The sequence below is a fragment of the Dryobates pubescens genome, chromosome 17, assembly GCF_014839835.1.
Source record: "Dryobates pubescens isolate bDryPub1 chromosome 17, bDryPub1.pri, whole genome shotgun sequence".
Lineage (NCBI taxonomy): Eukaryota > Metazoa > Chordata > Aves > Piciformes > Picidae > Dryobates > Dryobates pubescens.
Genome location: NC_071628.1, coordinates 7,623,557 through 7,647,830, shown reverse-complemented (window position 1 = coordinate 7,647,830; position 24,274 = coordinate 7,623,557). Strand labels below are relative to the sequence as shown.

The window sequence follows — 24,274 nt, the reverse complement described above, 5'->3', positions numbered from 1 at the left end:
TTCACCTGCCCTCCTCCTCCCTTTTTTTTTCTTTTCAGGTGAGCTGCAGAATCTCATTACCAAGAACAGTGGCAGGGCTTTGAAGATTTCTGACCTAATTATCTCATTTGTGCTGAGAAGCAGTGAAATCCATGTGCTGTCAGGCAGACAGCTGTTGTGCCAGCTCTGCAGGGTGAGAGAAGAAGGCCTCATGAAAGGGCTTGTGTGGAGATCTGGTTTCTGATGGTGCAGGCTTACTTGGGCTGTATGCATGTTCTTTAGCTCCACAGGTGCTGCAGGATTTCCTACAAGACCTGGATGGGGTGAATGAGGTGCAAGTGAGAAACTGCAGTCTTCTGGGCTCCATCTGTGGCCATGCAAATACCTTTTTTGGGCAATGCTTGTGAAGGTCCAGCTTGAAAGGTTAAGTTCTTTCTTCATCACATCTTTCTTTGTCTTATCTGTAGATGCAGATAAACAGTATGTAGGATCTGTCAGTTGGCTAAACATCATCTGCTGTCCTTGGGGAAGCTTCAGGCCAGTTTTCTGCAGATGTGACTTTTTAATGGCTTCTAACAGGAGGGACATGCAGAGCAAGACTCTGACCTTGAGAAAGCTCCTTCTGCCACTGCTTATGTTTGGGACTATGGTCCATGGAGGACTTGATTCTTTTAGCATAGATAGAGGACACCTTTGGAAGTGATAACTGAACAGGGCACAGCTATGGGTTGTGACAGGCCAGGCCAAAGACATCTAGGAAGGGAAGAGCTGTTTGCTGAGGCTGCATGAAGCAGTTTCACAAACTAGCTTAAGGAGCAGAACCAAGATGGGTATTCTGAAAGAACACAGCCACAGTGCTCTTTTTTGGAAGCTGAGGCAAGATTCTGGAGCCACAGAGATGGGCAATTCCATCTTGTCCTCACTTTGCATGCAAATGTGTCTTCTGTGTCAGGATGGGCTGAGGTGAGGCTGCAGTGGGGACTGAGTTGTGCTTTGCCCAAGGGCTTTCCTTCTGACTTATGTAGAAAATGCTGGTTGCTTCACAGAGTTCTTAAGTGAACAGAGATGCCTAGCTACTGCTGTGGAGATGCATCCTGTTCTCTCTTTTCTCCACAGAGAGGCTGTTTGACATGCTGTGATGTATAATTGCAAAGGTGGTGAGTCAACCAGCAAGTTTCAGTGGTGTGGGTGCAAGGGCTGTGACAGAGCCATGTATTTGCACATCTTTTCTAAGACTCTGATAGAGACATATTTGTATTTAAGCTCAGATACAAGAAATCTTCTATTTGAGTGAAATGGGTCAAAATATTATGAACTTCAGATGTTTCCATCCTGAAGCTTCAGTGAAGTATTACCATACCTCTTGTAGCAAGTAGCTTCTGAGGGAGATGTGGTCTAACACTAAACTCCATGTAGCAAGAAGGCAAGCAAAAGGAGTGCAGGAGTATTTGATGCCTTGATCATCAGCTGAAGGGAGAGGGATGAGAAAGATGGTTGATGATTAAGATCTTTGATCTTGAAGATGATGAAAAAACAGTATTGTTTGAAGATGATGAAGAAACAGTAGATTGTATCCCATCCTGGCACTGTTCCATGGGTCTTCTTTGGGTCAGTATCTCTATGCTTCTCTTCACTTATGGAAACAGGTATGATCCGAAGAGGCAGGACCCAAAAAAGCATCAAGGGTAATAGTTTGTTTTTCAGATGCTACAGGTGACAGGTCACTGAGGAGCATGTAAGAGCTGTTTTTTTCCATGGCCTTCTGTCCTAGCTGTTTCTGTGTGCATTGGGAGTCATCTTCCCAATTTATGTGCAGTTGTGGCTGGGTGGAAGGCCATCGATTGTGTCCTGTGGCACAAAATGCTAGTTCCTGTTAGCATGACTTGAGAGGTCTGAGTGAACCCTTCCAATAGTGATTCATAGGTGAAGCCAACCAGTTTCTACAAGGCTATTGCTTACTCTTGATAACATTCTCTATGGCTTGCATGTCCATAGGGATTGCCGAGTAAAATGAGTGCAGTAATCCTTGCACATCTCAATGAGTGTTGTTTACCCTTTCTATGGTTCCAGATAGCAGCTGGGAGAAAGTTGGTTTGGAAAACAAAGCTGTTAGGAACTGTTTGTTTAGACACAAGGCAAAATCAAAGTAGAAAACATAATCTGTGTGTTCCATTCAGCCTCCCACCTTCTTTTTGTTAGGAGTGTCCACATGCGGTTTACTTTCAGTAAACAAAAGATGTTTCTTGTAAGCTGGTGTTCACTAGTCGGGAAACGTGATTTGTGAGAGAGCAGAAATCCCTGCTCGTGTCTGTGTTTTCAAACTGGAGCAAGAGTTCATAATTTTATAGACCTTTGAAGAATAGATTTCCTAAAGCAAACAGTGAGGAGCTGGTAAATTACAGCCACGCGAAACAAGAGTGTAAGAGTGTGATTGCTCAGTACTAATGGCTTTATTGTTCTGTGCCAAACAGGAGTGATTAGGGTTAGTGGGAGATAACATGTCTTTCCTGAGATAGCTTTGGAGCTCATTCAGAGGAGAAGCCAGTTTTAGATTCTTGGGCAACTTCTTTTCCTAATGAGTGAGATAAGGACTGTATGGCTGTGCTCTTACTCCAGCTTTTTTCCAAGACCACGCAAGGAGGCGTTCCAGAAAAGCAGCCTCTAGTCTGAGAGCCACTGAATCTCTTGCTGTCTCCGATTTAGACAGGATCTCAGCTTCCCCAGCATTTGCTTGGGGCATCTCTGTGACTTGCTTGCTCCTTAGAGGAAATAAGAAAGCAATTCAGATCCCCCCCCAGAATTATGGGTATTGATGCCTCTTCTCAGCCCTGTCTGAGCTCACAAGCCTGCAGGACTGTTAAAGTGCAGTGTTCAAGCCACGAGCTTTGGGACTGAGCTGCCGTGGGGGCTGCTGAATTCCTCAAATTGCTGGACAGAACCAGAAACGACCTCAGAGTGCCTGGCACAGACATCTGTGGCTGCTGTTGAGATCCAGGTTTGCACTGTATCTGCCCATTTCTTTCCATAGCTTCTCACATGGAGCTCTAGCAAGTTGAGATGCCAGATGGCTGATCATGCGCCTCTCTTCCTTGTGTCTGTCACCTCCAAGTGCTGGTGTCTCAATGTTGTGCTGACCTGGCTGGGAATGAAGCTCTGAAAATAGCAGCCACTTGAGGAGGGTCTGTGCTCCCTTCTGCAGCTCTGCCAGCTGTTCCCTGCTTGGCTGTGCTGGGCAGTTTGCTGCAGGTAGTGAGAGGCACAAGAGTACAGGTGGTCTCAGTTTGAGCTCCTGCTTCCTCTGGTCTTGCAGTTAAGTCTGTGTCTGAGGATGCATCCTGAAGCCTGAGTGGCATCTCCAACAGATGTATGCACAGCACCCCAGCTCCAAGTCTCCTGTGACCTCTGCTGAGACATGTATGTTGAAATGGACCAATCTTGTGTAGTTCTTGGTTTCATTCTCCTAGTTCTCAACTTTTATGTGATATAGTTGGCTTATTTTTGGCTGCCCTACACATATGCATGCTGGAAAACTTCATACCAGCTTAGCTGGGTTCTTGGAAGAAATTATCTTTGCAAAATTAGCTGTGGATTGTAATGAAATAGCTTTGCAGTGACGTCCTTTCAATGCTGCAGTGTCTGTGCTAGCTTTCAGGTTGTTGTGGGCTAAAAATATGGGCCATTAAGACTTCTGGAACAGAGTGTAACCATGTTTTAAAGATACTTTATTCCTTATGTGTTATTGCTTAGTGAATTAACTGATACTGCATTTGGAGAGCTACTTTGTAAGACCACTTTGTCTGAAGTGGGAGTCGAGACAAGAACCAAGCGTGTGTGTGTGTGTTTCTCATGGTGAGGACATGGTGCTACCTTGGAAGGTTGGAACCTGGGAGATAGGACTTGGGAGCTGCCCTGGTAGCTGGCACTAACTAATCAGGGCCACTGGACCAGCTATTTCCATTTCTGATCTTTCCTGCCCCCAGATGACAAGAGATTCAGAACTGCATGAAAAAGATTAGCATTAGGAATTTTACCACCTACTTCATTTGAAACTGGATGCGCTTGAGATGTGTTGAACAAATGGACAGTGGCCTTTCTTCTCCCTGAGGACAGCTTTTACATGGTTGGGAAGCTGCTGATGGGGCCCAAGGCAGAAATGCAAATGGGCAGGGCTGTGATGGGAAGCGTTTGGCAGCATCACAGGCTCCAGAGCTGCCTCCCCACGGCAGCCTGCTCCGGCTCTCTGGGTTGTGCTGACACAGCTGGTTGCGGGCTGCACTGCGAGCTGTGCAAGTGGAGCTTTGGCCTCAGAAGGGCAGGATTAGGGCCTGTGCTGCTGGCACCGTGAAGCTGGCCAAGCCCAGGCCATACCAGTGCTGCTTGTGAGAAGCCCCCAGAGGTGTACTGGCTTCAGAAGGACTGCTGTGATTACAGCTTTGCAGAGAAATGTGGTAGTGAGCGTGAGCAGCTAATGAGTTTTTATAACCCTCATTTGTTTGCCTTTGAAGACACAAGTCCCTGGCTTGTCTGCCTGGCTCCTGCTCGGTGTGGCAACAATGTCAGTGCCGGTGTGTGAAGCTCATGTTACGCGGCAAGAGTTCAGGCAGGTTTGGTTTCAGCACACGTTTTGTCCCTGAGCTGTTCCAGCACTTTCCTGACAGGAGGCCGTCGGTGTCAGAACAGGTTTGGCCCCGAGACTGTGAACAAAACAGTTCTGAGGGGCAGATCTCCCATGGTAATGAGTTCAGTGGTGGATTGGCTGGGTTTTTTGTAGATGAAAAGGTCAGATCTGTTGCCTGGGTTATGTGGAAAGGTTTTGTTCTGGAACAGCCTGCTCCTGATCACCTCCTGTCTCCTCTGAGCTTCCAGGCGCTGATCTGCACAGTGGTTTTCCCGACAGTTTTCTCACTGGTGTGTGTTGGAGAGGTCACTTATTCCTGTTTTTCCCTCATCACTGAGTGATGGAGAATCTACTTCTTAGGTATTTTCATTCAAGGCTGGGAAGTTTTGAATCCAGATCGGCAACAAATCTAAAACACCTCTGGTTTTGAGCCTGCCCTACTTGGAGTTTGGTTTTAATCACAAGTTTGAACAAATTAAGTCTATTGAAAACATTCTCAGTGAAACACCCTCTTTTTATTTATTTATTTTTTTCTCCCAGAAGCTGTTAGCTGTCTTCAAGAAACAATATTTTAATTGAAGCCATGATAAAAGCAGAGGAGCAGTAGTTATTATAAAGCTTAATTTATTAAACAGCTTTGTTTTTAATGAAAAAAAAAATCTGTAAAGGAAAAAAAAAAGGCTCTGCACTTTAAAACTGTCAAAATAAAACCTACAACTTTGAAGTCTTAAAATACTTTGGGAAATGCTGAATGTTTTTGACTGGTTATGTGGAACAGCTGAACTGACTTAACTGGAACAAAATTAGAGGAACAAAGAGGTTTTGTTTCCAGAGTGTATTCTTTGCCCTTTGACAGCGCTGTCTGGCTCACACTCCCAAGTTAGATACCCAGAGCAGGTCACTGTTAGATTGCCTTCTTTGGTTAGGCTTTCTCCTTTCTTTTAAAAGAGCAAAAATTAGAGGAAGATTCAGGGGTAAGAGAATAACTTGAGCCTGTTATTGCGGTGTTGTTTTGATGGAGTCCGGGTCTCACACTGATAGTGCCTCTTCCCCAGTGCCATGTGTTAGTGCTGACTTTGAGGATACCACAGCCTAGCAGGGGTTTTCCTGGCTAGTGATTGATGTCACATCCATAAGCTGGACTTTCTCAACATGACCTCAGAGTGAGAGACTTACTTTCCATAGAAGATTCCCTGAAAGTGAACACTTCCCTTGTACAGAGCAGCATTCATCACAAAATACTGGGATGGTTTTTAGTGGATGGGGTATCCTTAGCGTGGGAGCTCGTACACCACCTCTGGAAGCTGCTCCTGTTCTTCTGCAGCCGGGACTATTTGCATGAAAACAGGCTCTCTGTAAAGGCTGTCTTCTGTCAAGGGAAGGAGAGACAGGAGGAGGAGATGAGCAGCTGAGAAACAGAGCTCTTGTTTCCATGCAAATATCCCAAAGAACAAAAGAGGGTGAGAAGCATGCTCAGAGATTGGGTCTGCAGGGAGAAAGGCACCGAACCCTTTTCTGTGAGGCAGTGTCAGGTCCATGTGAAAGTGATTTTTACACTGTTGTGCACCGCGGGTCTCATGGGTGAGTCACAGATGCTGCTTTTGTTTTGAACTTCTCTAGGTTAAATCCTCCACTGGCAGTCTGTGGGAATGTTGCCGAAATCACAGGATCAGGCTGGCATGATGCAAGTTACCCATTCTTCCCAAATCCCAGCTTCTAGAGGCAGCAGCATACAAAACACCACAGAACCTGCCTCGTCTGCTCTAGTGGTGTACTCACTGTGGCTGGCTCTGAGGATCATGGGGCATATTTCACTGTCTTTAGGACTGCCCTGTGGTTTCTTTCCCAGGGCACTGGAGAGCTCTTAATTCTCTTTTCTTGGCACCTGAGGGTGAAGGGAAGGTGACTGAAGATGGGAAGCAATGTGTTGTAGGTAAACCCGTTAACAAAACAACGTTGGCAACAGCAGCTTCACTAGCGTTGCCTTCTTGCGGCACTGCCAGGCGTGAAGGTCTTTCAGCAGAGTTGGGACTGGGGATAGACTGGAGCACACCACAGCCCTGTGGTGTACTCAAAGGGATGAGGCAACGGCAAATCCATCCCTTTTGGGGGTGGATTGACATTTGCTGCAGCAGACAGCTGGGACGCTTTGAGACTTGGCTGCTCAGAGCTGCTTGTCCCTGTAGAAGAGGGTACCAGAGAGAGGAGCAAATGCATCTCTCCCTCCTCCTTCATGCCCTGAGCAAGATGCAAACCTGTTCATCAGCATTCATGTCCTTTTGACCTGCAGGTACCGAGTGAGCTGCAAGCCAGTGTGCTGCCTGAGCAGATGCGTGCTCAATTTAGTAGCTTGCTTAAGAAGAAGTATAAGCAAGATGTCAGAAAGGTTAGGCTCATTACTAGATCTCATTAATTCTGTGGAGTACCCTGTAGAGAATATATTAATATTCTTATTCTGTTGACATATATTAACATATATAATAGTTGTATAATTGTTACTAATGATTATGATGATAATAAGCTTCGTCCCATAGACAGTAGTCAAAACGGGTATTCAAGAGTCCCTGTAGGTAGTCTTAAATCACTGTGATGGACAGGGAAGTGCTGGTGTGAGCAGCTGCTTCTGCCTGGGAATAGTGTGGAGGCCAGATTTCACAGGTACAGCTGAATGTGTTTATCTGTGCTGCTTGGTTGGGTCAGGCACTTTAGGGCAGTAAGTTCCTATGCTTTTAGCTGGAAATCGCTGTTCCTTACCCTGGCATTTGCTGCCGCTCAGCAGAAGCGCAGTGATTTGATGCGTACGTGTTCTGATGCTGTTGCAGTGGAGCAAAAGTAAGAGGACATTGCTCAAGTCACCTTCAGCTTGAAGTGTCAGTTTGGAAGCCTGTTCTGCTTTGCCTTGCAGGAAGATCATGGTCAGTGATAGTCTTATCTAGGGGTGTCCTTCCTTGAAGCACTCTAACTCCAAGCTTTCCAGATCACTACCTTAGATGAGATAAAGCTCTTAGTTGTCTGTGTCACGTTTGCCTATACAATGGTTACCATACTAGGCCAAATCTTGTCATTAGTTACAACAGAAAAGCTGGGGGGTTTTTGTGGATGCCCTGATTTTTGGATGATTAAAAGAACTCTTAAGATATGTGGAGCTCTAAAGGTTCTGGATTAAAATGCCTTCTCCTGTTTTCCTAAGTCTCTGCTTACAATCACATGGAGACCCACAGCAGTTACAATCCAAGGCTTGGCTCAAAGGGCACAGCTCTTCTTGGTTTATTGGAAAATAACACACCCTGTGGCCTATCTGAAAGCCAGAGCAAGGGTGGACAAATCAGCATGATTATAGCAAAGTAGCATTGAGGATTGTCCACAGAAAGATGACTTTTTCAGGCCAGCTTTTGCTGATGCAAATTGCCAACCGCTGTGTTGCAATAAAGAGTAGAAATAACTAAATCCAAAATGCTCCTGGGAAAGGGGAGTCATCTAAAGTGCTTTGTGTTGCAAGATTTCATGAAAATGGCTTTGAAATGTTCTGCTGCATTTACCTTGCAGCAAGGCCAGCTCTGCCAGCTGGCAGGTGCTCTCAGCAGTGCATCATTCTGGAGGTGTTTGGGTGGAGCGTGTGTGCTAGAACATCCCGTTCATCTCACTGGGGTCGAAACAGGATTGTTCCCAGGGGTGCCTTCAGTTTAGAAAGAAATACATTTTAAAAAGCCTTCATCCAGTGCAGGTGTAAAAGCCTCCAGCTTGGTTTTCAGTCTCTGTTTTTTTTTTCTCCAGGGCAGTAGTTCCCAATCACTACCTTCTCTGGCAGGGTGGCGGCTCTCTAAAATATGTCTTGGGGTTCCTAGTCTGTAGGATCAACGCATTCAGCGAACATCTTTCATTAAGTTTGCATTACATGATACAGAGGACATTTTTCTTCCTTCCTAGTGGTCCCCATTGCTCTATGTTGTAGTTCCCTTGCATCTGGCACCCAGTGTCGGAGCTCCTATTGCCTTTATGAATTGCTCTTCCTGCTGCTTTCATTGTTATTCTTACCTGCTTTGGGGTTTTGTGGGGGATTTTGTGGTGTGTTAGGTATCTTGTGGTATGTTTGTTTTGGTTTTTTTGTTGTCCTGTGTTTGTGGTGTTTATTTGTTTTTCTTTTCAATACCCTGCATTACAGTTGTGTGCTCTTTGCAGCAACCATCTTGGCCTTGATTTTTATGTTCACAAGAAGTACCCAGTGCAGTTTGGCCTTGATCTTCAAGCAAGGCCACCCTACGGAAAACAATGCAGTCCGCAATCCTTATCCTGCTTTAGCTCAGAGGTTCTGATTTCCAGGGTTTTTGCCAAAACCCTGCTGGGCCAGGTCCAAAAGGTGGATTCAGACACCACCCAGCTTCTCCAGAACTTTGTTTCCAGCTTCAATCCTTGCATCCTCTCCCCTTAGTCTAATTAAAACCCGCTGTACCAAATGCTGCGAAGCCAGCTGCCGTGCTTTGGCAGGTAGCAAGCGCAGGGCAGCGAAGCCTCCAGCTAATCCATCCGTGCTATGAAGTCATAAGAATCTTGTTAATTTTTAAAAAGCCCTTGATGCCCACTAATCCAAATCAATTTTCATTTCTTTCATAAAGTCGTGCTTCCATTTAGGCTTCAGCTAAGAATTACAGCTAATTTGTTCGATTTTATAACAGTATAATTGAAAAAGTGATTTTAATGTCCTGGCAACCATATTCCCTTTCTTTGGTTGTTAATGAAAGAATCCATTAAAGTTAAATGATTTGGGCACAGATTCAAGTTGAATCGCCTGAATATTCTAGGGGAGTGTTCCTGACCATCTGCTGCTCTGTCATTGGCGTTTTGTGTTGTAAATGGGACCGAGAGAAGGACTTCACAGGTCTTGGTCAAACCATTAAGCATAAAATGCCATTTTAATTTTCTGAGCTCGGTGTAAATATTTGGAAGGCTTGGGAGAGTTGGGACTGCTGTGCTCTGCGCTGTCCTGCGCTCCTAGGGTGAGTGCTGAGCTGTACTTCCATGTCCTTTTCCCAGCTCTCATGGCTGTTTGTGTTGATTACAGTACATCTCTCAGTGGCATGTTGTAAGCTCCTTTTAATGACAGGTGAGACAACTGGAAGTGGAGGCTGTGAAGGGGAAAGCACATGGATGGAGAGAAGTACATGCTTCTCCTGCCTTGAGTCCTGCTCAGTGTTTCTGTCTGGTTGCAAATGGAGCAGTGCTGGTGAGCGTGAGCAGAGACAGCTATTGCGTTAGAGCAGCTGTTGTCATCACCTTCCTTCTTTGCCTAGTGCCCTGGTGAGTGATTGAGGGCTGCTGAGCCAGGCTGAGGCTTGGAAGCCAAGCCTCGTGTACCCAAGCAAGAGCTGAGTCCAAGGGCTTGTGCCCTCCTTTCCCTATAGCACACTCTTGCTCTTTCACAGCACTGTAGAATCCTTTTGGTTGGAAAAGACCTTTAAGATCATTGAGTCCAACCATCAGTGCAGTGCTGCCAAGTCCGCCACTAAATCATGTCCTTTGCTGCTGAGCCTTCTTGCAGTCCCTGGTGACACACGACATTGCTGACCTGCTGGCAAGCAAAATGGACAGCAAATGAGGGCATGAAATCCACTGGGGATGGCTCTGGCTCTCACTGGGTTTGAGCCCATGCCTTGAAGGTGGCTGAGTCTCTGCATCCTCTGTTAAAGCTGGAAGCACGTCTGTCTTGTCAAGGGTAGATTCCATCCCCATGCTATGACCTCAGGCTGCTTATCACAGGGTTAATATTTACCCACTCAGGCAGAGTGGTTCTCTGTCCCTCTTTCAACAGCCCTTCAACATGACAAGAACGAGACCAAACCAAAATAAAACTACAGGTGGTGCCTTTCTTTGGGGATTACAAAATGTAGACCAAGTTTCTGGAGGCCTTTAAAATGAGGGAGAGGGAGGACACTCTGTCAGTTTTCTCCAGAGCTTTGTACTGCATTTTGCATCTAGAAGTCTTGAGTTGCAAAGGCTGAGGAATTGTCTGGCAGAGAGAATGGGATTTATTTGCTGGGGAGTTTGGCTGCTGGCTTCAGACCTGCAGTAGGGACACTGTTTCATTCCTCTGTGCATTGACTTTTCCCAGAGGTTTGAAAGTGAGTGAGATGCTTACTTTTTTACTTTGTTTTCTCTGTAGGGTGATGAGAAATACTCACTGTTGGAGCTGAACGTTTTACAATTTAATGTGTTTGTATTTGTGTCTTAGGCTCTACAAACCACTAAGCAAGGGGAAGAGAGCTACAAAATATACTTCAAAGTTTTAGCCATAACCCACAGGTGAGGGATCTTTGTGTGTTTTATTTGGTAATAGTTTCTGGTTGAGTGACTGTTCTCAAGAGGCATGATAGCAAAGCTTGTATCATATTCCATACTTTTAGCTTTCTCAGGCATGAAAAGATGAAAGTGTATCCTAAAAATACGCTCAACTTAAATATTTCCAGTGCAAGAACAGGTTGAGGTTGTAGCAGGAGATCTTGTTTCAGGCTCCCCTGTGTCGTTTGCAGATCAAACATTTGTATCCAATGCATGAAATAAACCCAGGAACTTCTGCAGCTAACAAAAGCAAGATGCCTGGGCTTCCTTTCCAGCATCAGTGAGAAATGCAGGAAGTGGTTGTGTGTTTAAATGTTGTCCCTCAAATCATGCAAATCCACAGCAGTCGTTTGAGCACGATGTGGTCCTTCAAAATGGCAAATATCAGGCTTATTCAGCTGGCTGCTCAGCAGCAAAATTACAGTCACCACAGCAAATGGGCCTTCTAATGTTAACACCAGCAGCTAACAAAAATAGCATTTAATAACTTTCATTAGAGTTAGTGTTTCTAGGGCTTTGGGGCTTTGCTCTTTCAAATAATTTACATAAATTGCAGGTACAAGCTGCTGTGCCAGACTGTCCATCTGATTCTCTCTCTGATCAGAGCGTATTAATGCACTTGTTTGATGGTCTGTTACCAATAATTACCTTGGATTACATTAGGAGCGTTTCCAGCATTGCAGCTGGCCTGTATTTTTCACTAAGTGTGTTTCAGGGCCCAATTACAGGACTCTGATGTGTTATTGTTCCAGTGTGCTTGTTCAAGCTTGTCATTTTAATATGCCTCTCCGCTGAAAGTTGGTGAACACAAGCTCCCCACACATCCCATAGCTTCTGCAGAGATCGTCTCAGCTGTCCTCATTGGCTCTTGAAGGGAGATGACAGCCAGGAGGTGGAAGCTTCCTCAGAGAGGTTTACAGAGCGAAGACTGAAGTTGACCATGCCTTGTGATTGGTGTGGGGCAGGTGTGAAAGGAACAGAAACAGCTCAGCCCTCCCTGGGGTGGGCAGTGTGGGGAACGTGTCCAGAGAAGAGCAACGGGGCTGGGGAGAGGCCTCGAGCACAAGCCCTATGAGGAGAGGCTGAGGAAGCTGGGACTCTTTAGCCTGGAGAAGAGGAGGCTCAGGGGAGACCTTATTGCTGTCTACAACTACCTGAAGGGAGGTTGTAGCCAGGTGGGGGTTGGTCTCTTCTCCCAGGCAACCAGCACCAGAACAAGAGGACACAGTCTCAAGCTGTGCTAGGGGAAGTTTAGGCTCAAGGTGAGGAGAAAGTTCTTCACTGGAAGAGTCATTAGCCATTGGAATGTGCTGCGCAGGGAGGTGGTGGAGTCGCCATCCCTGGAAGCGTTCAAAAGGGGATTGGACGTGGCACTTGGTGTCATGGTTTAGTCATGAGGTGTTGAGTGACAGGTTGGACTTGATGATCTTTGAGGTCTCTTCCAACCTTGGTGATTCTGTGAATTACAAAGAGATTTTGAGCCATGTTAGTGTTTGTCACATTGACACTTTCAACAAGCATCCTTCAATGAGAGGGACATTAGTGCCGATACTCTTGCACACAGGGACAGCTCTGATTGTTCTGCTCTCTGTTCGAGACACCCTACAAAGAAGACCTGAACAAGACCAGGTTTAACTTGAAGTCTGGATTTTGGCCTGTTCTATACTGCAGCTGCTGTTTCAGAAAACTTTCAGGAGTTAGAGAGGAGAAAATAGGCTTAACCTTCATGATGGCCTTGGTGGTGTTGGGCTGGTGGTTGGACTCGATGTTCTTGGAGGTCTCTTCCAACCCAAACAATTCTGTGATTCTGTGAAGGAGTCACTTTACTGTTATGGTTGCCACTGATAATTCAACTTGATGAATTAATTATTACTGCTATTGATTTGTCTTGTCTTTCTGGACCATATGGTTGAAGGGGATACCTCAAAATAACACCCATCTCGATGGAACTGAACTCGGTCTCGAGAGCTGCTTTTGAGTTTATCCCTGTCTGCTAGGTGTCATCTGGAGATAAGGATAAGAGCTTTGGACAAACTTGATGCTTCTGCAGAAGCACAAGAGCTGGAAATCAGTGGACACCTCCCTGGGTTGGAGTCTCCATGGTTACACGAGCCATTGGTCTTGGGTGGCTCAAAGGAGCAGCTGCAGGTGTCTTCAGCATTAGGAGCATCAGAAGTGTCTTTAAAGTTTCTTAGATGAGGACCTTTTGGGCTGTTTTATTTCCTTGATGGCTGGTACATTATATGTATACAAAAAGATATTAATTTACTCAGGGCCTTGGCAGCCTTTGCTTTTATCTGAGTCCAGTCATTAACCTATTTACTTTAATGACAGCTTTGGAAGCTTTTCAGGTGTGGCCTATGAATGCTGACATGGCACGGCTTGCGTTTTAGGTAACGTTTCTCTCATGCCATCCCTTCTGCACCTCTGATTTTACAAAAGCAAGAAGCTCTTGCCCAGCATCGTTCTTCAGAGGGAGAGCTGCATTTGGAGCATGCTGCAACAAATCAATAAGTTATAATTAATTTAACTTCTCCGTGGAAGGGCTTTGTGTACACGTGGAGATAAAATAATGGACCACCGTGAAGTGAATGGCTTGGATCGATGTGCTGAAGCCACAAAGCCTTGTAATGACCTGTTAGATGCAAAGATCTTTATAATTAAGTGAAGCAGAGCTGGAAGAAGAGAGTGTTCTCATGTGTACTCCCTCCACTGGTCTGGTTGCAGTGACTGGGCTCCCTTTTGATCTTTCCAGGGATGCACAGCTCACCTGCTTAGAAGGAGGCAGTTGATGGTGCTCAAGTATGTTTGCTTCCATGTAACACTTTGCTCAGAAGGAGCATGACCCTTCTAAAACTTTAAAGCAAAGCATGTCACCCTGAGAACACATTACAAAGTATTTCTGTCTAAAATGCAGCTCCTGAGCTGTCAGTAGCTGTTGAGACTGCCCTAGTCTGGGGCCAAGCCTGTGCTCAGCAGACAGCTCCAGGGTGTTTCCATTTGACTGTGTATGGACACTGCTGAGCTTGCCCTGCCAGTGTCCTGATGTGTACGAGGGCATGAGGGACACTACCATGATCCCAGTCCCAGGGTGGGGACCATGGCCCTGCACTGGGTCTGTGCAGGGTGAGGGGAGCTCCTAGCATGGCCTCATACCCTACCCCTTGACATGGGGACAGTGTGACAGTCTCTGAGCACAGTCTCTTGCTGCATGCAGTGCCAGTCTGGCACCCAGCTGCTCATGAAAGGCTGGGATCTGCTTGGTGACAGGGGATGATCTGAGAGTCCCTTGCTACCAGCTGGATAAATATTCCTGCAGCAGTGGGAGCTGCTGCATTATTAAATAAACCATCAAGCTTGCTTGTATGTGGAATTAGGCTGAAGCTGGCTTCCCACTGCTGAGCTCTGCTCAGCGCTGGAACCATTCTGCTGTGTGTGATACCAAGTGTTAATAAAATGATCTTTGCAGCAGCCTTGGAGATAGTTTTAGGAGCCTTCTGTTCCAGAGAGGTTAAATGGAGGGTGAAGGTGTAATTTTTCTTCTTCTTAGCTTGTTCGTGTTACCATTACAAGGTGGAAAGTTCCAGTAACATCTGGGAAAGAAACATAGAGATCCTGATCCCTCCATCTCACAGGCCTCATTACAGCTGAGTTGAAGAATGTTTTCTGCTTTATTGTGCAATAGGGAAGCTGGAGACCTGATGCAGAAGGGGATTTAGGTGTCCAGCTCCTCTTTAAGCTTCCTGTCTTTGCTCCAACCCCAGTGCTCCTCTGGTTCTGCTTTCAGTGCTGCTGTTGCTGAGCACCCAGAATGCAGACTTCGTCAGAGACCTCCGTCCATATTTCTTTCTGGGTCACCACTTGCCAAGTGCAGTTGCCCTAAAAACAGGCTGAGACCAAGCTATTGACTTTTAATTGTCAGTGCATGAAGCTTCCAAGAAGAAAGAGGGCTTTGTGTTGCTTTAATGGGGACATAGTGAAGTATAGTCACTCTTTGAATTAGACAATGAGAATGTAAAGATTTTCTACAGCTCTAAGAACGGCTGAAGAGCATCGGCAGAAGGTTACACTGAGCAGAACAATGGCACAGTAGTTGGCTTGCTGAGAGGTAGGAAAACCCTTTGGAAGTGGTAACTCCACTTTTCTTCAGCACTGTTCACTCCCGATTAAATGAGATTAATTGTGCTGTTGAGTTCCATGAGCTCAGCATCCAAAATAAATACATAAATTAAGGCAGGCGACAGTGCAGAGGCTCAGCTGCAGTTTGAATTGCTGCCACCTCTCGTGGGATGTGGAGGGGAGAGAGGAGCCCTTTCCTCTTTTCTCCTGATATCCCACAGAACACACACGATGACCCAGCCCTCTGCTTGCCTCGCTTGAGCTGCTTTCCTTGCTCCTGGGAAGGTTTTCTTTGGCTGGAGCTCTGCAAGGTGCACAAGCCAGTTCCAAAGTGCCAGATGTGTGTGGAATAGGAAACGTGCTGGCCGGGCTCCAGGCTGTGGGACCTGCAGCACAACAGCAGCTCCCCAGGAAAATCTCTGGCTGCCAAGAGCTAGAAGTGATGTCAGCTCTGGAAGTGTGTCAGATTAGAAACCCTTGTACTTTGCTCTCTGTGAAGTATTAATCTCCCAAGGCCTGTGCTGTAATGGGTCGTGTCTGGCTTAGAGCAACTTTATTTGTTTTGGGCTGGAAGTGTTTGAGGGTTTTTGCATGAAGGCACTGGGAGCTGTCAGTGGTTCAGCTGCTTTGGGTTGGGTCCTGTCCTTGAGTTGATCATGGGGCCTCATTCAGCTGTGCCAAAGATGGGCCTCCCCTGCCTTGAAGTGAAGGTCTAACTAAGCCTTGTAGTTGCCAGACTGGGGTTTGTAGGAATGATTGTGCCTCAGGATCTTGTGTGCCTAAATCTCTCTTACTTCCCTGAGCTGAATCACTTCATCAGAAAAGAAAATATATCATCCCAAACAGATAGTACCTTGCTATCTGCCTTTGGAACAGCCCCTTTGGGTGTTGGCTTGGTTGTTGACAACGTTGTGACCGTGATGAAGAGCTGTTAGGACTGTCCTCACACAAGCCAGAGAGGAGCTTGAGCTGTGCTGTTGGTGGGATGGGTTATGGCAGTGCTGCATTTGGAGCTGGGGCACACACTGGCTGTTGGAACCAGCATGACAGTGCTGTGTGTCCTCATGATGGTGTGCCATTTGGGAGCTGGCAGCAAGCTTTGCCATGGACCTTACATAGGAATTGTGGACCAGCTGATTTCTGCTGTGCTAAATGTTGTAGGGAAAAAAAGGCAGCATGGATACAGCAGTGCACAGAAACACATCCCTTTGGCTTGAAGCCCCTATGTTTTGGTTTTGAAGTAATTACTAAGCTACAACTCATCCTCCTCTAAACATAGCCAATTCTCTTCTTTTGAGCAGTAACCTTTGTATTTGTTCATGCTGTGTAACAGTGCTCAAGAACATGGTTACTGCCCATAGCCAAAACTGCACCAAAAGAAGCTTCTCCCTTCTCTAGGTCTAGGTCTTTTCTCCTTGGTTTAAGTGGTTAAATCCCAGGGAAAGGAAATAACCCCATGTACAAGAAGACAAATGAGGTGTTGTTCTGGTCTCAGTCATGGAGTGCAAGCTCTCACCAGATCTATGGGAGTATGCATGTCTTGGATGTGAAAACACTGCTCTGAAGGCCTTGCCAAGTAATTGCAGTGTCAGGACTCTGTCAGATCTCACTGTGTTCCTACCTCCTAGTTTTGAAATGACAAACCCAAGAGAATTCATTCTTGTTTCCCTTCGCTCAGTGGTAAGTTGGACTCTTCCTGCCTCTGATTGGTGCTGGGAAGAGGAGCTGACAGGAGTGGGCTTTTGTTGGATGGTTTAACATGGATTTTTCAGATCCCTGCTTTGGATCTGGATTCAAGCCTGCTGCTGGCAGGGGCTGTGCTGCTGTGGAGGGCAGAGGACAGCTTTGTGCCTTGAAGATTTTACAACCTTTATTCACCCAAAACGCCCTGGTTTTTATGCCACTCAACAGGAGACTTTTTAATTTACTTCCCTGGGCCTGGACACTGGAAGTAGATGGCTGGCTGATGGAAGTGAGGAAATAAATGGGAGAAAAAGAACATTTTTCTCCTGGGCTGTTTTTGTGCATAATAGAGCCTAGGGGTTAGCAACACAGGGGAGAGTAAAAAGCCCCCACAGAGCCTGGGTCAGAAAATGTAATTTTCATGGGAACAAAATGCTTTTAACTGGCTGCAATAAAGACTGTCCATTTCAGGGCATGCTCTGCATTTGAGTACATCTGCATTGCCCCAGCAGCCTGTGCCTATGACTTTGCGTTTTTGCACATAGATTTATCATCTCAATGCTTCTACTGTCTGCCTTGGAATAGCTCAGCACCTGGCTGGGCTTAGTGCAGTTTAGTAGGAACTCTGCTGGTTACCTGGGACTGGATGGGCACAGACTGGGATGTTCTACTCTCTTTGTAGCTCACCGCTCTGCTTTTGGCCACTTCCCTTGCGGAGAAGTGTTTTGAGATGTTCTCAGTTGTGTGGGGTCATTTCTAGGTGGTTGGTAGACAGATGGTTTTGTGTGCTGTGATGTAACCCCCACTTTCAATGTATAGGTGATATTGCCCACTGTACAGGGTTCCTTGGCCTCCATTTAGAGATCCATGAGCTGAAAACTTCCAGTTCCCCAGGGTTGATGCTTGAAACTGCATCTAGAAGCCAAAGGCAAAAACCTCTTTGGCTCCAAAGCACAGATCTGTAGGTGAAACACCTGCCTTAAAGTGACATGTGGAAAGACCTTCAGGCTTCTGACTCAGAAGCCCACTTCTGTGTTGTTATTGATGTCCATTGCAATAGCTGCATTTGTTGTGTGAAGCAAGTGGCTGTTCTGAGTAGTCCTCACTACATCCATGACAGCATCAGCTGAGGTATGAGAGGAAGGTGAACGGGAGGCTGCCCGAGCGTGTGGCTGTGTGTTCAAACAGGGTTGTGTCCGCTTCTGTCGCTGTACAGTGAAGAATGGAGGTTGAAAATAGCAGCTTCTGTAAGCACTTAACATTCCTGGTTTCGTTTGTCTTTGATCTCACTTGGAGTAATTTTGCTCTCTTCTGATCCTTTCCCTTGAAGCGGCTTTTATCTCCTTGTCAGGCGTGCTAATTTAGTGCAGTGTTTTGAACCAGACCTCCTCCTGTATTTCTAGAGCCTAGAAGATTTTTTTTCCTTAATCAAGGAGTGTTTATGCAATTCTTTGGACATCTCGGGACAAGAGTCAGAGGAGGGCTTTTTGCAATGCCAAGTCTGGCTTCTAGGCCTCTGCACATGAACATGGCCTGTGCCCAAAACCTGCTGTATTTGGTGGCTGGAAGGGCAGGAAGAGAGGACTGCATGATTCAGGACAGGTTAGAACAGTCTGATGTTGGTTGGGGGGCTTCATTTGTCCAGATGTCCAGGGATGTATTAAATGAGAGAGAGCCATGGATTGTCACACGTTTGACCTTGTCATGGTCTTCTTTCAGGTGCTCAGTTCAAGCCCTGAAGGTTGTGAGTACATCTGTTGTTTTTATATGGCTTCTTGGTGTATAAATGTTTTTGGTGCTCCTGAATTAAAGGACAGTGGTTTCAGTGTGGTCATGTCATCATGTGGAGCCTGCATTGCTTGGTGATGCAAGTAGCCACTTGGCAAGTAAAAACATACTGATTGATAGCCTGGAGGTTGGTTCCATGTAGGTTGTGCTGTTACTGGGTGGATTATGTAGTTGGGGCAGGTTTCCAGCACCAGAGTGACTGTAGCTCTTTAAAGATGTTGTGTAATCGTGTGTTTGCTGGTGTGAGGGCATGAAAAGAAGGCAGCCTCCTTCTGTAGATAGCCATCAATATGGGATTGTCGTGATAGACCACTCTGGTTGCTGGTTGAGAATCCTTTGTGGTGTTCCTGTGTGCCTTGGTGGATGTGCTCCATGGCTGTGGCCACCTGGGAGGTCTAGGCTTCAGGTGTGTTTCCCTCCCATGTTTTTTTCTCCTCTCCTGGTATAGCAGAAGGAGACCTGGACCAGGCTATTTGGTTTGGTGTGGGTGAGCTCTGCAGTCTGGTGCTGAGTTTTGTACCTGGCCCTTTTTTCTCTAACATGCCAACCAGAAGCTTGGATCCAGGTGGGCTTTGAGTTTGGGGGAAAGACCTGGGTGGTATTTAGGGATATAGAAACACATTTTAAAAAAGCTGGGACCCAAAGTATGGAGCAGTCTGTTCTTATTCCACTGCAAGCAGGTTGAGTTGATTTTTAAGGGATTGGAGTTTGAGAGGCTGATAATTGCTTCTCAGTGACCTGTGCTGGCGTGGGAAGCTGCACTGCAGAACTCTGCTCTATTCCTGGCTGCCTGAGCCAGCCAGCTGTCCCCTCGTGCTTCACCTTTGGAGGAGGAGGAGTATTTTCAGCAAAATGCCATTTTAATTGCTGTCTGAAGAAAATAGGACAGAGATATGGGCTGCTTCCCCCAGTGACAAACAGGAGTGCCTGGCATGGATGGGGCTGATAGAGAGCATGGAGGCAGGAGGACAGCCTGTGTGTGTGGAAGGAGAGGACATGTGGGATGCCCAGGATGCAGAGCCAACTGATTCCACATGGCCATGCCCACCCAGCCCTGCAGTGTGATGGGGTGGGGGTTGATGTTGAAGGAGGATAGATTTAGACTGGATATTAGGAAGAAATTCTTTATAGTGAGGGTGGTGAGACACTGGAACAGGCTGCCCAGCGAGGTTGTGGATGCCCCCTCCCTGGAAATGTTCAAGGCCAGGTTGGATGGGGCCTTGAGCAACCTGTCTAGTGGAAGGTGTCCCTGCCCATGGCAGGGAGGTGAGAACTAGATGACCTTTAAGGTCCCTTCAAACCCAAACCCTTTGATGAATCTTTGATGTTCCTGTGATAATAAATCCACCTGCTGAAGAAGTTTTCTTCTACTGCCCCATACCAATCAGCAGTGCCCAGGCCAATCATTCTGTGATTCCATGATAAGAGTAGGCACAGGCAGCAGTGATGCCCAGAACGCTGCTGCTGCTGCACAGGAGCTGTGCAAGACGTGTCCATGTGTCACTGCTAGCAGTGACATCTAAAGGAGGAGTCTAGGGAAAAGATGCAGAGTCCAGGGAAAAGAGCTGGAGCCATGGGCTAAGGCTTGTGACCTGCCTCCTCAGTTTCTACTTGTGCTTCTAAAGATGACAGATTTAAGGAAAGGCAGAGGATTGAGACTTCAGCCACTGACGCTTCAACACCTTCTGAAATAAGCTCTGCACCAGATGCCTCAGCCTTTGCTGTAGCAGCCCTTCCTCCCTGGAGCTGGGCTGTCCACATGGGCTGGCTGAGCCCTGTGTGACGTGCTGCCAGGAGCAGCTGCTACAGGGGCATCCCTTCAGAGAAGTGACTGGTTTCTGTTCCTCTGTGGATGGGGATTCTCAGTGTGTGCCTCTTAGCTCATCAGAGTTTTCCTCAGCTTTGGACTGTTAATCCTCTCCTGTGTTTGGCCATGTCACCTTCTGCATATATATATTTGATAGTCATTTGCTTGGTACTTAATTTTTCCCTATTTCATACAGTTTTTTGTGCTGGCTCTCTTGGATGGAAGGTTTCCAGTGGTAATGTTGTTACAGAGCATTTGGGGCAGCCTTTCAGCTTCATGTTCCCTCTACTCCTAGCTTCTTGTGGAGCCAGTGAGTGAGTTTTGTAGCTTGCTGTGATCCTCAAAGTACTTATCTGCCTGAGGAGATATGAATAGACAGAGTTGTCCTTATGGGAGGGCATTTGGTGACAGTCCCTGTGTGGTGGCATTCTTCAGCTTGCTCCCTGACTGTGGAGCCTGAGAGATCCATGCATTACACTTGTGTGTGCATGCTGGAAGCTCAGTGGTGCTTCTTACTGTGCCTTCTCCCTGCAGAGCATGAGATAGCAGCACAGTGGGAGCTTCCATGTGGGAAAACCCTAAATCCAGGGACTTGCAGGCAGCTCTGTGTTGGCAGCAGCTGCCCCTTCGTCATGAAGTACAGTGCCTGGCTCTTGCCCTGGCTGTGTAGCGTGATATGAAGTGGGCATCTCTGCCTCCTGTGGGTTTTGGCTTTGGGGAGTGGGAGACTGTCCCCTGGACGTCCTAGAGAAGATGACAGTGCCTGGGACAGGGTCTGTTCCGTCCCATAACGACGGCTATCAACAGGCAGCAGATGCTGGGTTCCTGTGTAGCCTCCTCATTGCTGGCCACCATCAAGTTGTCTGTGGTTGTTCTGCAAACCTGACAGGTTCCCATCCCCGTGGTCTTGGGTGGGCAGCGAACGGACCCCACGCCTGGGCAGGGGTAGGGTCTTCCTTGCAGGGGCACCTGGGGTTTCTCTGGCACACGCCTGGAGATAATTCCCTCTCCCTGCACGTGTAATTTTGCGTGTCATTGCTCCTAATTGCGTGCTTAACACACACTCTTTTAAGAGGCAGCCCTTTTATCAGCAGTAGGTAGTAGCAGGTTTAATAGGGTGTTTGAATTCCTATAAAATTAATCTGTAGCCTTCTGCGATAGGAGACGGGCAGGGAGCCATGTGGTTCATATCCAGTGTTGATAAACTTGTTATAGAGGCAGGAAACATTTCTGATTGGAGCAGTGACAAAATAATTTGGAGCGGAGCCATAAAAAGAGTGGATGGTGATGGTTTGAGCACAGCAGAGATTGAAATTGCTGGTGTGTGGAAGCAGCCCTGCCAGCTAACATTGACTTAGTGTCTCTGGAGAACTCTGATGGCAAATGCATTTTATTAATGGCAATATTCTTTTAGGAAATGCTGAGCCTCGTTTCAGAGGTGGAGCCCTCCTACAACTACATGGGTTTGGGAATCAGCCAGACCAAGACCTGTACAGCTTAGCTTGCTGCTGGTCACTGCTCTGGCTTCTGGCTGCAGAAGGCAGGTTGCCTAAGGGCATGTTCTGGGTACTTTCTGCTTGCAGCTGGGATATTCTTTCCTAGTGGGGAAAACGCATCCATCCACACTCATTCTGGATTCACCTAAGTGGGATAAAACACTCAAAGACAGCAGGTCATGGTTTTAGCCATTCTTTCACAGGATCACAGAATGATATGGGCTAGAAAGGACCTCTGGAGATCATCACCTCTTCTGCTAAAACAGGTTTCCCAGGATCACATCCAGGTGGGTTTGGAATCTCTTCACAGAAGCAGACTCCACAACCTCTCTGGTCAGCCTGTTCCAGTGTTCTGACACTGTCAAAGGAAGTAACTTTTTCCCTCTTATGCTCAGATGGAACCTCTGGTGGTTTAGGTTGTGCCTGTTGCCTCTTGTCCTACTGCTGACACTACTGAAGAGAGTCTGGTCCCATTGTCTTGACACTCACCTCTTAGATGTTGCTAAGCATTTTGTTTTCCTTTGAAATGAGTTTCCAATACACAAATGTCAGTGGTAGATGGTGTCTTTCTGGATTCCTACCTGGGGTTGAGCTCTCACTGCCACTTACCCTTGAGTGGGAAGTGCTCCAACCAAGTAGTGATCACTGGTAGTGGAGTACCAAGCTGGGTTTGAATACTGTTGCTTGCACTTACGTGTCTTGTAGGGGTTGATCAGCCTTGGTTTGCAGGCAGCTGAGGGAGGTCCCTCGTGTCAGACTGGGGCCCTTGCTGCATCTTCTATCCTTGTTTCATTTCACCTTCTTCCATTTGTTCATCTCTGCTTGAATCCAGCATGGAAAATCAAGTGTGGACAGAAGGATTGCAGAAATGGGGCAGATGTGTGATGGAGAATGCAGTGCACCAGTGTCATGGAAGGTGCTGGTCACCTAACAGGACTGAATTTCACCTGTCATCTCCAGCCACTCTCACGGAGAGCTGCTTCTCTCCCTGTGTAAAACAGGATGGGATTAGCCAAGGAGGAAAACCCCTACTGCAACGCTGTCTTTTCTTTGCAGGGAGGCTGTTGGAAGGGGACTCTCTGGAGCTGAGCTGTAGTGCTGGTCCTGCAAAGGTGATACTGGAGCCCAATCAAGATGTGGTTTTGGATTGTAACCTGGCCCCTGGTGAGCAGGTGACCAATATCACGTGGAGGAAGAATGGGCTGCCGTTAGTGGAGCAGGAACACCTGCATGTGCTTCCGAACGGATCGCTCTTCATCTCATCCCGGGCTCTGGCAAAGGACAGTAAATACCCTGAGAGGGCTGATGCTGAGGGTAATTACTCCTGTGTGTCTCACAGCTCCCTGGGAGCTGTCACCAGTCAAACGGCTGCCGTCAGACTTTCAAGTAAGTGTTGAAGTTTTTGGTTGATTTTTGGGTTGGCCCCCTCCTGGTGTTTAGACAGACCATCTGCCTCCCAGAGAGCCTGAGATAGTGTCCATGAAGTCAAATTCTATTAGTGATGTGTAGGTGGGATTTGGGATAGCCCACAAAGCAGCAGTGGTGTCTTTCAGTTATCCCACTGTTTACATCCTGTGTGGCTCTCCTAGGTAGGTGCCATCAGCCAGGAATTAAAACTGAGACCTTCCTTGCCTGGGGAGGAGTCTGGGGGGTCTGGCTCTCCTGACCAAGGCTGTGATGGGCTTGTTGCCCCAGTGCCATAGGTAAGGAGCAGTGTCCTGAACCAGTGAGCTGAAGGGCCAGATGATGTGGAAGCAGCCCTGTTGGAAGAAGAAAGCCCTGTTGGAATGGGGCTGCACGCATTGGTGTGCTGTGCGCTCTCTGCTCCCACCTCTACTCTGCTGTGCTCCTTGCCCTATCCAAACCCCAGAGGTGGCAGTGGGTGGCCTGCAACTCTCTCCAGGTCAGGATCTGCCCTGAGAAAGTGTGGATACACTGATAAAAAGAGTTAATCACTGAGAGACCATCAAGTGGATGTGGGTGGTCGCTTGAGGGGCAAAAAAGTGCTGGAAATGAGCCAGGCTGTGCTCAGGTGGTCCGAGCTCCCCTTTGTCCCTGCTTTCAGTAGCTGGCTTAGATCCTAACAGGCTTCTAGGGTTACTTACTGCTGTCCCTATTTAGAACTTGTGATGACTTTGACAGCTTTAGTGTGTCTGAATATGACCTTATGAAAATAATAAAGACATTGGGAACTGATACACCAAGGGAGGCATTGGGATCTTTCATCTTCTGTGCTGTGAGACTCCTGTGGACAGGATGTTGGATGTCTTCCTTTCTGATGGCTTTTGTTTGTGAAAGCTTAGCTATGCCTTGAGCCCAGTGAGTAGCAGAAGATTAGCAGGAGCTTAATCTTTGGCAAAGCAACCGATCTACTGAGAGCCCAGGCTGGTGACAGTAGTGAAAAGGAGTGTTGATGCTCTCTGTGTGTCTGCTGGAGCTGAGGGATGTCCC

At 47.0% G+C, this 24,274-nt stretch overlaps 1 protein-coding gene across 1 annotated transcript in view; it reads left to right on the top strand.

Annotated features, from left to right (window-relative positions):
- The window catches only part of IGDCC4 (immunoglobulin superfamily DCC subclass member 4), a 106,033-nt gene that overhangs the window by 13,113 nt on the left and 68,646 nt on the right, over positions 1–24,274 (top strand). The window contains exon 2 of the mRNA XM_054168732.1: positions 22,880–23,209. Within this exon, the coding sequence (XP_054024707.1) occupies positions 22,880–23,209 (330 nt within the window). The remainder of the gene's footprint in view (positions 1–22,879; positions 23,210–24,274) is intronic.